General features: G+C 44.5%; 1 protein-coding gene across 1 annotated transcript in view; it reads right to left on the reverse strand.

The window, feature by feature from the left end:
- The window catches only part of HACD3 (3-hydroxyacyl-CoA dehydratase 3), a 53500-nt gene that overhangs the window by 17671 nt on the left and 22056 nt on the right, over nucleotides 1-13773 (reverse strand). Inside the window, exons 7-9 of the mRNA XM_077263307.1 lie at nucleotides 12180-12307; nucleotides 11166-11278; nucleotides 10934-11040 (exon numbers count right to left, since the gene is read on the reverse strand). Coding sequence (XP_077119422.1) covers nucleotides 10934-11040; nucleotides 11166-11278; nucleotides 12180-12307 — 348 coding nt within the window. The remainder of the gene's footprint in view (nucleotides 1-10933; nucleotides 11041-11165; nucleotides 11279-12179; nucleotides 12308-13773) is intronic.

Raw genomic sequence — 13773 nt, forward strand, 5'->3', positions numbered from 1 at the left:
CAGCCCCCATCCTGTTTTGTGTGCCTCCATCTTGTGATGTGCTACTGTCTTCCTGAGCACTCATCCTGTCACGTGCTCCCATCCTGTACCCCAATCCTGTCATGTGGTGGTCCCATCCTGTACCTCAATCCTGTCATGTGGTGCTCCCATACTCCACCCCAATCCTGTCAAGTGCTGCTACCATCATGCGCCCCCATCCTGTCATGTGCTACTCTCTTCCTGAGCCCTCATCCTGTCATGTGCTCCCATCCTGCGCTTGGTAGCTTCGCTGACGTATTGTATTGTAGATATCGTTACATATGTAACTAAATGAGCGACGGCAGCAGACACTGTTGCGCAGGAGTCAGGGGACACTGTGGCATCAGTATCAGCGCCTGATATTTGTAACAAAATGAGTGATGGCAGCAGGCACTGTTGTGCAGGAGTCAGGGGGACACTGTGGCATCAGTATCAGCGCCTGATATCTGTAACAAAATGAGCGACGGCAGCAGGCACTGTTGCGCAGGAGTCAGGGAGCAGGGGGACACTGTGGTATCAGTATCAGCGCCTGATATCTGTAAATGAGTGCTGGCAGAAGACACTGTTACGCAGGAGTCAGGGGGACATTTTCTTGAAGACACACTGCAGTATTGAAGAAAATGGCGCCGGAAAGCGCGGACTGCGCAGGCGCCGATTCCGGGAGCAGGGGGACATTTATGAGCCGGAAACAGGGGGCGTGTGGAAACGGGCCCGCCCTCATGACGCTGTGGCAGTTCATGCCACAGCAATTTCTTACTTAGGGGCACCTGATTCCGGGCCATGAATGTCCCCCTGCTCCCAGAATCGGCGCCTGCGCAGTCCGCGCTTTCCGGTGCCATTTTCTTGAAGACACACTGCAGTATCCAAGAAAATGGCGCCGGAAATCGCGGACTGCGCAGGCGCCGATTCCGGGAGCAGGGGGACATTCATGGCCCGGAATCAGGTGCCGTAAGTAAGAAATTGCTGTGGCATGAACTGCCACAGCATCATGAGGGCGGGCTCGTGTCCACACGCCCCGTTTCCGGCTCATAAATGTCCCCCTGCTCCCGGAATCGGCGCCTGCGCAGTTCGCGCTTTCCGGCGCCATTTTCTTAAAGACACAATGCAGTATCCAAGAAAATGGCGCCGGAAAGCGCGGACTGCGCAGGCGCCGATTCCGGGAACAGGGGGGACATTCATGGCCCGGAATCAGGTGCCATAAGTAAGAAATTGCTGTGGCATGAACTGCCACAGTGTCATGAGGGCGGGCTCGTGTCCACACGCCCCATTTCCGGCTCCTAAATGTCCCCCTGCTCCCGGAATCGGCGCCTGCGCAGTCCGCGCTTTCCGGAGCCATTTTCTTGAAGACACACTGCAGTATCCAAGAAAATGGCGCCGGAAAGCGTGGACTGCGCAGGCGCCGATTGCGGGAGCAGGGAGACATTCATGGGCCGGAATCAGGTGGCGTAAGTAAGAAATAGCTGTGGCATGAATTGCCACAGCATCATGAGGGCGGGATCATGTCCACACGCCCCCTGTTTACGGTTCATAAATGTCCCCCTGCTCCCGGAATCGGCGCCTGCTTTCCAGACCTGAACCCAATCGAGATGGTTTGGGGTGAGCTGGACCGCAGAGTGAAGGCAAAAGGGCCAACAAGTGCTAAGCATCTCTGGGAACTCCTTCAAGATTGTTGGAAGACCATTCCCGGTGACTACCTCTTGAAGCTCATCAAGAGAATGCCAAGAGTGTGCAAAGCAGTCATCAAAGCGAAAGGTGGCTACTTTGAAGAACCTAGAATATAAGACATATTTTCAGTTGTTTCACACATTTTTGTTAAGTATATAATTCCACATGTGTTAATTCATAGTTTTGATGCCTTCAGTGTGAATTTACAATTTTCATAGTCATGAAAATACAGAAAAATCTTTAAGTGAGAAGGAGTGTCCAAACTTTTGGTCTGTACTGTATATATATATATATATATATATATATATATATATATATATATATATATATATATATATATATATATATATATATATATATATATATATATGTGTATATATATATATATATATATATATGTGTATATATATATATATATATATATATATATATACACAGTATATATATATATATGTATATATACATATACACACACACACACACACACACACATTATGCTGCTTCATCCCCATGCTGTGCAAAAGATCAGCCTGCATAATGGGACAAAGTAAAAAACAAAAGTTTTAATTGTAAAAATATTTTTTTTAAATATCAAAAATAATAATAAAAAATCCCAGAACATATTGTATCTATATATAAATAATTGAATGAAAAAAAAAAACAACAATAAAAGTGCACAGTTGGTATCGCCGCGTCCACAACGACCCGACCTATAAAACAGTCCCACTAGTTAACCCCTTTAGTGAACACCATAAAAACAAATAAAAAACAATGCTTTATCATCATACAGCCTAACAGAAAGTGGAATAAAACGTGATCAAAAAGATGGATATAAATAAACATGATACCACTGAAAACGTCATCTTGTCCAGGAAAAATCAAGCCGCCAAACAGCTCCATCGGTGGAAAAATAAAAAAGTTATAGCTCTCAGAATAAAGTGATGCAAAAAATTATTTTTTCTAGAAAATAGTTTTTTATTGTGTAAAAGCGCCAAAACATAAAATAACGATATAAATGAGATAATGAGGTATCGCTGTAATCGTACTAACCCGAAGACTAAAACTCCCTCATCAATTTTAACATACACGGAACGGCATAACCCCCCCACCAGCAAAAAATAAAAATCCTGAATTGCTAGTTTTTGTTCATTCTCCCGCACAAAGATCGGAAAAGAAAGCGATCAAAATATATCATGTGCCTGAAAATGGTATCAATAAAACAGTCAACTCGTCCCGCAAAAAACAAGCCATAACATGACTCTGTGGGCCAAAATATGGAAAAATTATAGCTCTAAAAAAAAAAAAGCGTCTTTTAGTGTGTGACAGCTGACAAACATAAAAACCCAATATAAATCTGGTATCGCTGTAATTGCACTGACCCGAAGAATAAAATCACTTATGCCGCACAAGGAATGGCGAAAAAAATAAATAAAACCAATTCTTCGCCTGTTGTTGATTTGTTAATTCTGCCTCGCAAAGATCGCAGTAAGGCTCGGCACATTTATCCTGCGCTTGCACCGGGATATCCATGTACATTTCGCAAATACGTGAATCAGACGGAACCCCCGGCAGAAGATTCCCTATAATGAGGCAGATGGAGATCCTCTCATCTCTTGGCATCACAGACTTGGCCCTATCCTGGATCTCGTTATATCTGACAGATCGAACATTCAGTGTCTCCCTTCCCCACGCCACCTCCTCACTTCGCCCCTTGTCTGTCGGTGTTCCTCAAGGCTCTGTTCTAGGACCCCTAGTCCTCTCCATCTACACCTTTGGTCTGGGACAACTCATAGAATCCCATGGTATGCAGTACCATCTCTATGCCGATGACACGCAGATCTACCTATCCGGACCTGACCTCACCTCCTTACCAAAATCCCACACTGTCTGTCTGCCATTTCAGCCTTCTTCTCCGCTCGCTTTCTAAAACTGAACATGGATAAAACAGAATTCATCATCTTTCCCCCATCTCACTCTACCCCTCCACCAGACCTACCCATCAATGTCAATGGCTGCTCACTTTCCCCAGTCACACACGCCTGGTGCCTCGGAGTGATCCTAGACTCTGCCCTCTCTTTCAAGCCACATATCCAAGCCCTTGCCTCCTCCTGCCATCTCAAACTCAAAAATATTTCCCGGATCCGCGCATTGCTTGACCGCGACACCACAAAAACACTAGTGCATGCCCTTATCATCTCTCGCATTCACTACTGCAACCTCCTACTCTCTGGCCTCCCCTCTAGCACTCTCGCACCACTGCAATCCATCCTACACTCTGCTGCCCGACTAATCTACCCGTCTCCCCGCTACTCCCCAGCCTCTCCCCTATGCCAAGCCCTTCACTTCCTATCGCCCAGAGAATCCAGTTCAAAACCCTCACAATGACATACAAAGCCATCCACAATCTATCTCCTCCATACATCTCTGACATGGTCTCCCGGTATCTACCTTCACCAAACCTCCGATCCTCTCAAGATCTCCTTCTCTACTCCCCTCTCATCTCTTCTTCCCACAACCGCATCCAAGACTTCTCCTGTGCTTCCCCCATACTCTGGAACTCTCTACCCCAACACATCAGACTCTCGCCTACCATAGAAACCTTCAAAAAGAACCTGAAGACTCACCTCTTCCGACAAGCCTACAGTGATCCTCAACCTACTGAACTGCCGCACAACCAGCTCTACCCTCTCCTAGTGTATCCTCACCCATCCCCTGCAGACTGTGAGCCCTCGCGGGCAGGGCCCTCCCTCCTTATGTACCTGTGTGCCTTGTTTTTTTTTGCTCATGTTTAATGTACTTGTCTATATTTGCCCCCCATTCACATGTAAAGCGCCATGGGATAAATGGCGCTATATCAATGTATAATAATAATAATGGAGGCACTGGGGACACCGTCTGACCTGTGATCCGGCGGTGTTTTTAGGATTGCATAAAAGATCCGCCGGCCACAGTTTTGTGCACTTCTGAAAAGAAGGACACTGCTAAACAGAGGCTAGATGGAGTCCAGAGTAACTCTGCTGCCTCACTATAGTGATTAGATCCCTTGGGGGTTTCATCTGAATCATGTCACTCAGAGATTTAGATGGAAACCCCAAAGTAAGTGGTCAGCGTAGAGAGCCGGATAATTGTGATCTCAAACGTTATGTAAAATGTTTCCAATAAAAGCTTCAACTCAAACAAAAAAAGCAAGTCCCCACTCAGGTCTGTCATCTGTTAACGGAAATACAGGGGGCTTCCACGTTACTGGTAGCACAAAGGCTCTGGAAAAGCAAAATGGCTCCTCACCCGCCAAAAGAAATTCAGCAAATTCTGTGCTCCCAAATCCCAATGCCCCCTCCCTTCCGATCCCCAGAGTGTACCTAAACCACATATTGCGTCCACGTTTGGCATTTCTGAATCAATGAGAGCCCGCCTAACTTATGGGTGCGTGTCTGCAGAAGCACGGACTGGGCATAATGTACTGGTGACTACAGCGTACTGTTCACTACAACAGCAGTTTGCTATTTTCACTCGGCAACATTCATTGCTGCTTGTTTCTAGAAAATACCCATTGAGTCAAAATCGTCACTACACCTGTAGATAAATCCCCCAATGGGTATAATTTCTAAAATGGGGTCACTTGAGGGGGAAATCTGCTCTTCTAGCAATTAGGGGCTCTGTATATGGAGTCTGTTCTAGGAAAATCTGAACTCCAGGAGGCAAATAGCGTGCCTTTCCTCCCGAGTCTCTCCATATGGCTAAGTAGTACTGTACAGCCACATATGGGGTATTGCCACGCTTAGTAGAAATTGTGGGACACATTTTTGTGCCATTTTACCCACTTCTTGTGTGAAAATGTAAAATCTGGGGGTAAAACAATTTTGGTGGTAAAAATGTAGTTATTTTTGTTTCTCTGCCCAATGGTATAAAATTCTTTGACACACCCGTGGTGTCAATATGATCACTGTACCCCTAAATGAATTCATTCAGAGGTGTAGTTTGTAAAATGGGGTCACTTATGGGGGGTTCGGCTGTTATGGCACCTCATGGGCTCTCCCAGTGGGTCATAGCACTTGCAAACCAAAACAGTAAAATCTGCACTACATTATGGCACTGCTTCCCTTCTGAGATTTGCACTGTGCCTGAAAAATATTTCCCGATTACTTGTAGGGTATTGGCGCACTCAGGAAAAAATGGACCTCAGTTTTATGTAAAAAATGTCCTTTTAGCCCTTAGAAAAATTAAAAACTTGGGGCTAAAACAGCAATTTAGTGGTAAAAATGTAATTTATTCTTTCTTCACTGCTCAATGGTATCAAATTCTGTGAGGCACATGTGGTGTTAATATGATCACTGCACCATTAGATGAATTAATTGGGGAGTGTAGTTAGTAAAATGTGTTCACATATAGGGGGTTTCTGTTGTTCTGGCACCTCAGGGGCTCTGCCAATCTGACATGGCACCCGCAAACCATCCCAGCAAAATCTGAACTCCAATATGGCGCCTCTTCCCTTCTGAGCTTTGCACTGTGCCTCAAAAGTAGTATTCCCCAACATATCACATATTGGGTATCTGCGTACTCAGGAGAAATTGACAACAAATTGTATGGTGCAATTTCTCCTGTTACCCTTATGAAAATGCAAAATTTGGGGCCAGGGGCAGCAGCATAACACCCATGGTCCTGTGTCCTCCAATGAGGCGTAGGAGAAAAATTTTTGTGGGGAAAATGTTTTTTGTTTTTTTTAATTTTCACAGCTCAATGTTATAAACTTCTGTGAAGCACCTGGGCGTTCAAGTTGCTCAATACACATCTAAATCAGTTCCCTAAGGGGTCTAGTTTCCAAAATGATGACACATGTTGGGGGTTTCCACTGTTTAGGCACATCAGGATCTTTCCAAATGGGACATGACGTTCGCTAATGATACCAGGAAATTTTACATTCAAAAAGTCAAATAATGCTCCTTCCCTTCCGATCACTGCCATGCGCCCTAACAGTAGTTTCTCCCTCACACTGGGTATCGGCGTACTCAGGAGAAATTGCACAACAAATTGTATGGTGCAATTTTTCCCGTTACCCTTTTGAAAAGGCAATATTTTGTGCTAAAAACATATTTGTGGGGAAAATTAGATTTGTTTTTACTTTTACGACTCAACTTTAAAAAACTTCTGTGAAGCACCTGAGGGTTCAATATGCTCACCACACATCTAGATCAGCTCCCTGAGGGGTCTAGATTCCAAAATGTTGTCACTTGTAGCGGATTTTCACTGTTTAGGCACATCAGAGGCTCTCCAACGCAACATGGTGTCCGCTAATTATTCCAGCAAATTTTGCATTCAAAAAGTCAAATGAGGTTCCTTCCCTTCTGAGCTGTGTCATGCTCCCAAACAGTGGTTTTATCCTTCATATGGGGTATCTGCATGCTCAGGAGAAATTACACAACAAATTTTGGAATCCATTTTTTGGATTTGGATCTGAAGTAATTTTTTTGTGAAAAAAAGTTAAATGTTCATTTTTTTACTCACACATTCGCAAAATTCCTGTGAAGCACCTGGTTAATAAGCTTCTTGAATGTGGTTTTGAGCACCTTGAGGGGTGCAGTTTTTAGAATGGTGTCACTTTGGGGTATTTTCTATCATACAGACCCCTCAAAGTGACTTCAAATTTGATGTGGTCCCTAAAAAAATGGTTTTGTACATTTTGTTGGAAAAATAAAAAAATCGCTGGTCAACTTTTAACCCTTATAACTTCCTAACAAAATAAATCTTGGTTCCAAAATTGTGCTTATGTAAAGTAGACATGTGGGAAATGTTATTTATTAACTATTTTGTGTGACACAACTCTGTGATTTAAGGGCATGAAAATTGAAAGTTTGAAATTGCTAAATTTTCTAAATTTTCGTTTTTTTCCGCAAATAAACACAAGTCATACCGAAGAAATTTTACCACTAGCATGAAGTACAATATGTGACAAAAAAACAATCAGAGAATCAGTGGGATCCGTTGAAGCGTTCCAGAGTTATAACCTCACAGAGTGACGGTGGTCAGAATTGTAAAAACTGGCCTGGTCATCAACGTGCAAACCACCCTCGGGGGTAATATCCATGGAGCTTCCCAGGCTATTAATATTAGCTCATAGCTGTATACTTAGCCTTTACTGGCTATTAAAATGGGGGACCCCCAAAAAATAACGTGTGTTCCCCCTATAATTAATAACCATCAAAGGCTATGAAGACAGCTGTGGGCTTAATAGCTTAGGAAGGGGCCAAGGATACCTCCCCCAGGCTAAAAACATCAGCTCTCAGCCGCCCCAGAAAAGGCGCATCTATAAGATGTGCCAATTCTGGCCCTTAGCCTCGCTCTTTCCACTTGCCCTGTAGCGGTGGCAAGTGGGGTGATAGTTGGGGGGTTGATGTCACCTTTGTATTGTCAGATGACATCAAGCCCCGAAGTTAGTAATGGAGAGGTGTCAATAAGACACTCCCATTACTAACCCCATAGTCATATTGTGTAAAAACACAGACACCCAGAATAAAGTCCTTTAATTGAAAGAATGACACAGACTCCTTTAATAAATCTTAATTAAACCATACTTATGAATTCGCCCATTCCACCGACACCCATTCCACCGACGCCATTGTCTTCTGCAAAAGAGTTCAAATAAAAAACAACAATATTCCTCACCTTTACGCAGAGAAGATGCTAATCAATTTGTCCACGACGGGTCTAGCTCTGCTACATCTAGATGGCAGGCTGCATGATGCAACCATACAGCCTGCCATCCAGCAGAGACACTGAGCACCGTGTGCTCATTGTCTCCCTGTGAACTCCTATTACCTGTCTCACGGCACCGCGAGAGTGAGAAAGTTCTCATGCTTGCAGTGCCGTCATACAGGTCCTGGGAGTTCACAGCCAATGAACTCACTTCACCAATCTGACGTCAGTGGGAGCACCGTGGGAAAATTACCACCTCCAAATTTCTTTACAAACTCACTTTGGCACCTCTTTAAGGAATCAGTTTTCCAATAGGTTTTCACAATGAAAATATATTCCTCCAAACTATATCTGTACATTGTTATGAAATTCGGCAGAAGTGAAATGCAAGCACCACACAAACTACCGATACTCAGAAAGGCAGCAAGTCTATCTTGTAGTCGAGATGACCGGCGGGGATACAAGTCAACGAGACCACTTGGATCGAGGATGTTTCTCATTGCTGTCACGGAGAGTCATTGCACCCTCACATTTCATGAGCCAAAGTATGTACAGTCCAAGTTTCAGTATGGTTGACCATCTCTTTCAGAAGTTACAGCGATTTTTCTGGGTAAAGTAACGAGTGAATCACCCTGTATAAAGGCACAACTTTCTAATGAGATACAGCAAGGGTAGGCACATTAAAGGGGATTTCCCACAAACAAAGTACATTTTAATCACTAGATCTTGGAATAATAATAATTTCCACAATTGGATATGTTAAAAATAATGTTCCTGTGCTGAGATAATCTTATAAATGTGCCCCTGCGGTGTACTGTGTAATGGCTGTGTTTGACCGTACAGGGACATGATCTGATCATATCACATCTCCTGGGCAGGGAGGAAGCAAAAGAGTATACAGACATTACAGCACGCGATTCACTGCTGATTCTTTCTGTGAGGTAGGGCATTTCACTGCCTGTTTTTAAGCAATACTTTACCTAAAAAAATCAACAATCATTAGTGATCCCCTGCTGTAATGTATGTATACTCTTTTTCTTCCCCGCCCAGTAGCTGTGGTATGATCAAACCATGTCCCTGTACGGTCAGACACAGCCATTACACAGTACACAGCAGGGGCACATTTATAAGATTATCTCAGCACAGGGACATTTTATTTAAACACATCCGTTATTACTCCAAGATCTGTTGATTAACATGAACTTTGTTTGTAGGAAAAGGAGATTTTTGTGTACTCACCGTAAAATCTTTTTCTCCGAGTCATCATTGGGGGACACAGGACGAATGGGTGTTATGCTGCTGCCACCAGGAGGACACTAAGTTAAACACACACAAAAGATTAACTCCTCCCCTGCAGTATACACCCACAGACTGGACAATCCAGAGCCAGTTCGGTAACAAAGCAGTAGGAGTAAACCAGTTATCAAACAGAAAACATGTCAAAGTCAACAAACACAGACTGAAAAAAACAATTGAGCCAACTAGGCTAACAGGGAGGGTGCTGTGTCCCCCAATGATGACTCGGAGAAAAAGATTTTACGGTGAGTACACAAAAATCTCCTTTTCTCCTACGTATCATTGGGGGACACAGGACGAATGGGACGTCCTAAAGCAGTCCCTGGGCGGGTCACCAGAAGTTATGAGTGCTGTGCGAGCCTACAAACTACATATGAGACACAGCCGCTTGTAGAATTCGCCTACCGACGGAAGCGTCTGCCGAGGCCTGAAAGTGCACATGGTAGTGTTTCGTGAATGTATGGAGACTGGACCATGTAGCAGCCTTGCAGACCTGTGCTGCCGATGCCTGGTGCCGGATGGCCCAGGACGCGCCGACTGACCGGGTAGAATGAGCCTTGATCCCCGGAGGTGCAGCGTGACCCTTGACACGGTAGGACTCTTGGATGGCGGAACGAATCCACTTGGCAATGGAGGCCTTGGAAGCGGGTAGTCCCTTCCGTGGCCCCTCCGGAAGAACAAACAAGGCATCTGATCTACGGAAAGACGCAGTCCTGGAGACATAACGTCTGAGACCCCTCACTAAGTCCAGAGTGTGGAGCGCCCTTTCCGTGGGGTGGGAAGGCGCAGGGCACAGTGAGGGAAGAACAATTTCCTCATTAAGATGGAAGGAGGAAACGACCTTCGGAAGAAAAGTCGGACATGTCCGCAGAACTACCTTATCCTGGTGGAACACGAGGAAAGGAGGTCGGCACGACAGAGCTGCCAGCTCAGAGACACGTCGAATAGACGTGACAAAACAAAAAATTGGTGGGGTCCTGAGGACCCAAGTGCCTCCTGAGACACTAAGTAAGAACTGGCTCTGGATTGTCCAGTCTGTGGGTGTATACTGCAGGGGAGGAGTTAATCTTTTGTGTGTGTTTAACTTAGTGTCCTCCTGGTGGCAGCAGCATAACACCCATTCGTCCTGTGTCCCCCAATGATACGTAGGAGAAAACCCCTTTAATGTCTTTTACAGAGCAAGTATTAATATCTAACAAGCAGCCTATGCCTCCATGCATCAGAATTGATGTCTCTATACCCTGCCATTGCCCATATTACGTACCTTCAGACAAAGCACCCAGTGGGTAGAGTGGAATCCAGATGGTGTACCTGATCCACGTAAGCAGCTTCCAATGCACGTCTATGCAGGCCAGCATGTAGAATGGATACCTGGGGGCAACGGTCAAAAACATTGGCTCACATGCAGGGTTTAAAGACTTTTGGTTCAACACTGGTTGGGGGATAACGTATGATTTTTGGAATAGCCCTTTAAATAATGATCTGAATAGATCTACCTGAAAATCTCGATGATGCTCCACAGATAAAACACAAAGAAGACCACTCCGTTGCTCTGCATTTCATCCAACTGCCCAAGAACGATAAAAAGTATGAAGTTTCTTCCCATCACCTAAAAATAAACAGAAAATGTGCTTGACAATTGCACAGTGTAGTCCAAAAGCAAGGGACAATATAGAAAGCATAGGCACACAGGTAAGACTGCTGCTGGCAGAGCCTCTCGCTGGAGGCAAACAAGACCAGCACTGTTGGTTCAAGCGGTCAGCAACCTGTCACCTATCCTAGGATTGTGGAACCTCACTTCACATTAACTTTATAAAAGCCAAGACAAATTTGGAGGATCAATTTTCATACAGATCTCGATGACTTGACTTATAATGGACGACTACATCCTTACCTTCAGAAATGCTGAAACCCCCGCAGGAAACCTTAAAGTGTGATCAGAGTCTTAGACTTGTCACAGATCAAATCATTGGGCTTTACCAAAGGGGCTTTCATTTTGCTAATTAGTGTCATGGGATTCACAGATTTTACATGTGATGTGAGAAGGTCTTGATAGTCATTGGCCATTCACATACAGCTAACGCACGGAGACCAAACGCACCCATGTCCCGAATAAAATCTTACAGGATACAATAGGTTATATGGGTTGTTCCTTACGATTTTCATGGGGGTCCGACACATTCAAAGAAATAGGAGCTGAGCTTTATGTAACCAGCTCCATTCACTGCTTATTGGCCATTACCAAGGTTTATATCTGGCCGCTGCTGGAGCTGATAACTAAGTAATGGGGTGCTGGCTAGGAGACCCCCCATGTCCCCCGCTCCCATAATCAAGGGCTTATCCTATTATTTAGTGGACAACCCCTTTAAAAGTACTTTCCATTGGTATACACCGGAGTCTCTCTTGTATACCCAGGATCCTATGTCCCTCCACGACAAATGACCTATACGTGTAGCGCTGGCCATTATCACCGCAGTAATGCTCACATTCAATTACAATGCTCATAATACCTGGATCAATGCTGGCACAATTCCTGTTTTCACCAATCCTATTAAGGGATTTATAATCTCCAAAACAGCCAGGGTCTGGCAGAAATACATCATGTCAGACATAGTGTGAAACGTGTCGTAGAACGAGTCTGAAAGCAGAGACAGAACAGCCGGGATTAGTTACAAGCTGCAAGTTTACAATGAGGAATATAGAAGGTGAATTAAAGCAGAAACTTGGGCATATATCCCAATGGCGAGACCCAGATCTATAACCCTATATTATACTCACATGGCATATGCCACTGCCAAGGGAATGGATTTCCTACATATTCCCCATTATCTGCTCCCGCCTCTTGAATTTACATATTTAATATATGAAATTAATTACCCAGTAATCATGGCTTACGGCAGCACCGATAAGATATTCCAATTGTCCAACCTTTCCATGACTGTAGTTAATATCCGTAACAATTCCAATACTTTACTTTCTTCCCACCAGCGGGGTCTTTGTAAGGCCCACCGGTATTCACTGAGAGGCAAAGAATCAACGGCTTTTTGAAACATAAGGTGATTTCCAAAATACCTTTCCTGCCTGTCCTGGCCTTGGCCATAATGAGCACGGGGTGAGGAAGGAGAGTTCACCGGCTGCCCCCTATCCTGGCTCCTGACGGTCCAGAGGGATGGACACTGAATGCCCCTCCACCACTTATGACACTTCACAATTACAGAGCGCACCGTCCAATATTTGTGTACTTCTTGACTGTAGTGAAGTGTTCTCCAGGATACTGGACTGTGGAACGATGGGACACATCACATTCTTCTCCCTCAATGAGATTCTTACTTCCTTCAGCCATTCTTTCCCCCTTCCTTCAGCCCTTGTAACAGGTCACATCATAGAAGCAGGTCAGAAGTATTAGTAGAGTTCAAAGTGACGAGACCCCCGCAAACAACTAATGAAGGGCCCTTAGCTGAGCTTTGCCCCTTCCGCTGCCATCAGAAAAAGTGCTTTCCCCCCTCCCAACCAAAAACGTGAGACAAATATATATTTTTAATGATAGTGACCCTTTACATCAGTGCTATATGACAATTAAAGTGAATCTATCACTAGGTCTTAGTCCTGCAATCTGAGAGCAGCATTTTGTAGAAGCAGAAATCCAGATTCCAGCGATGTGTCACTAACTGAACTGCTTGCTGTAGATTTGATAAAATCCCTTTTTTCTCTGCTGAAGATCCACCAGTTTGCAGAATGCTGCGCTCTGTATAACCCTGTCCACATCAGTGATTGGCAGCTTTCGGTGTACAATGTACATTGACAGAGCTGTCAATCAGTGGTGGGGGGAGGGGTTACACAGAGCAAGAGGACTACATGGCACGAAACTAGTAGTCCTCTAAGGATAATCTGCTGCTGATAAAACATCAGTTTTAATGAAAACTACAACAAGCAGTCCAGTAAGTGACACAACTGGAATCAGGGTCTCTGCCCCTACATCATGTTGCTCTCAGATTAAAAAGCAAAAACCTGGTGAGATTCCCTTTAAAGGTTTGACCAATCAGCCACTAATTCTAGCCGTCAAGCAATCAACTGATCGCTCCCGTACTGAGTTCAGAAACCAGT

This window comes from Ranitomeya variabilis, chromosome 5, assembly GCF_051348905.1.
Source record: "Ranitomeya variabilis isolate aRanVar5 chromosome 5, aRanVar5.hap1, whole genome shotgun sequence".
NCBI classification, from domain to species: domain Eukaryota; kingdom Metazoa; phylum Chordata; class Amphibia; order Anura; family Dendrobatidae; genus Ranitomeya; species Ranitomeya variabilis.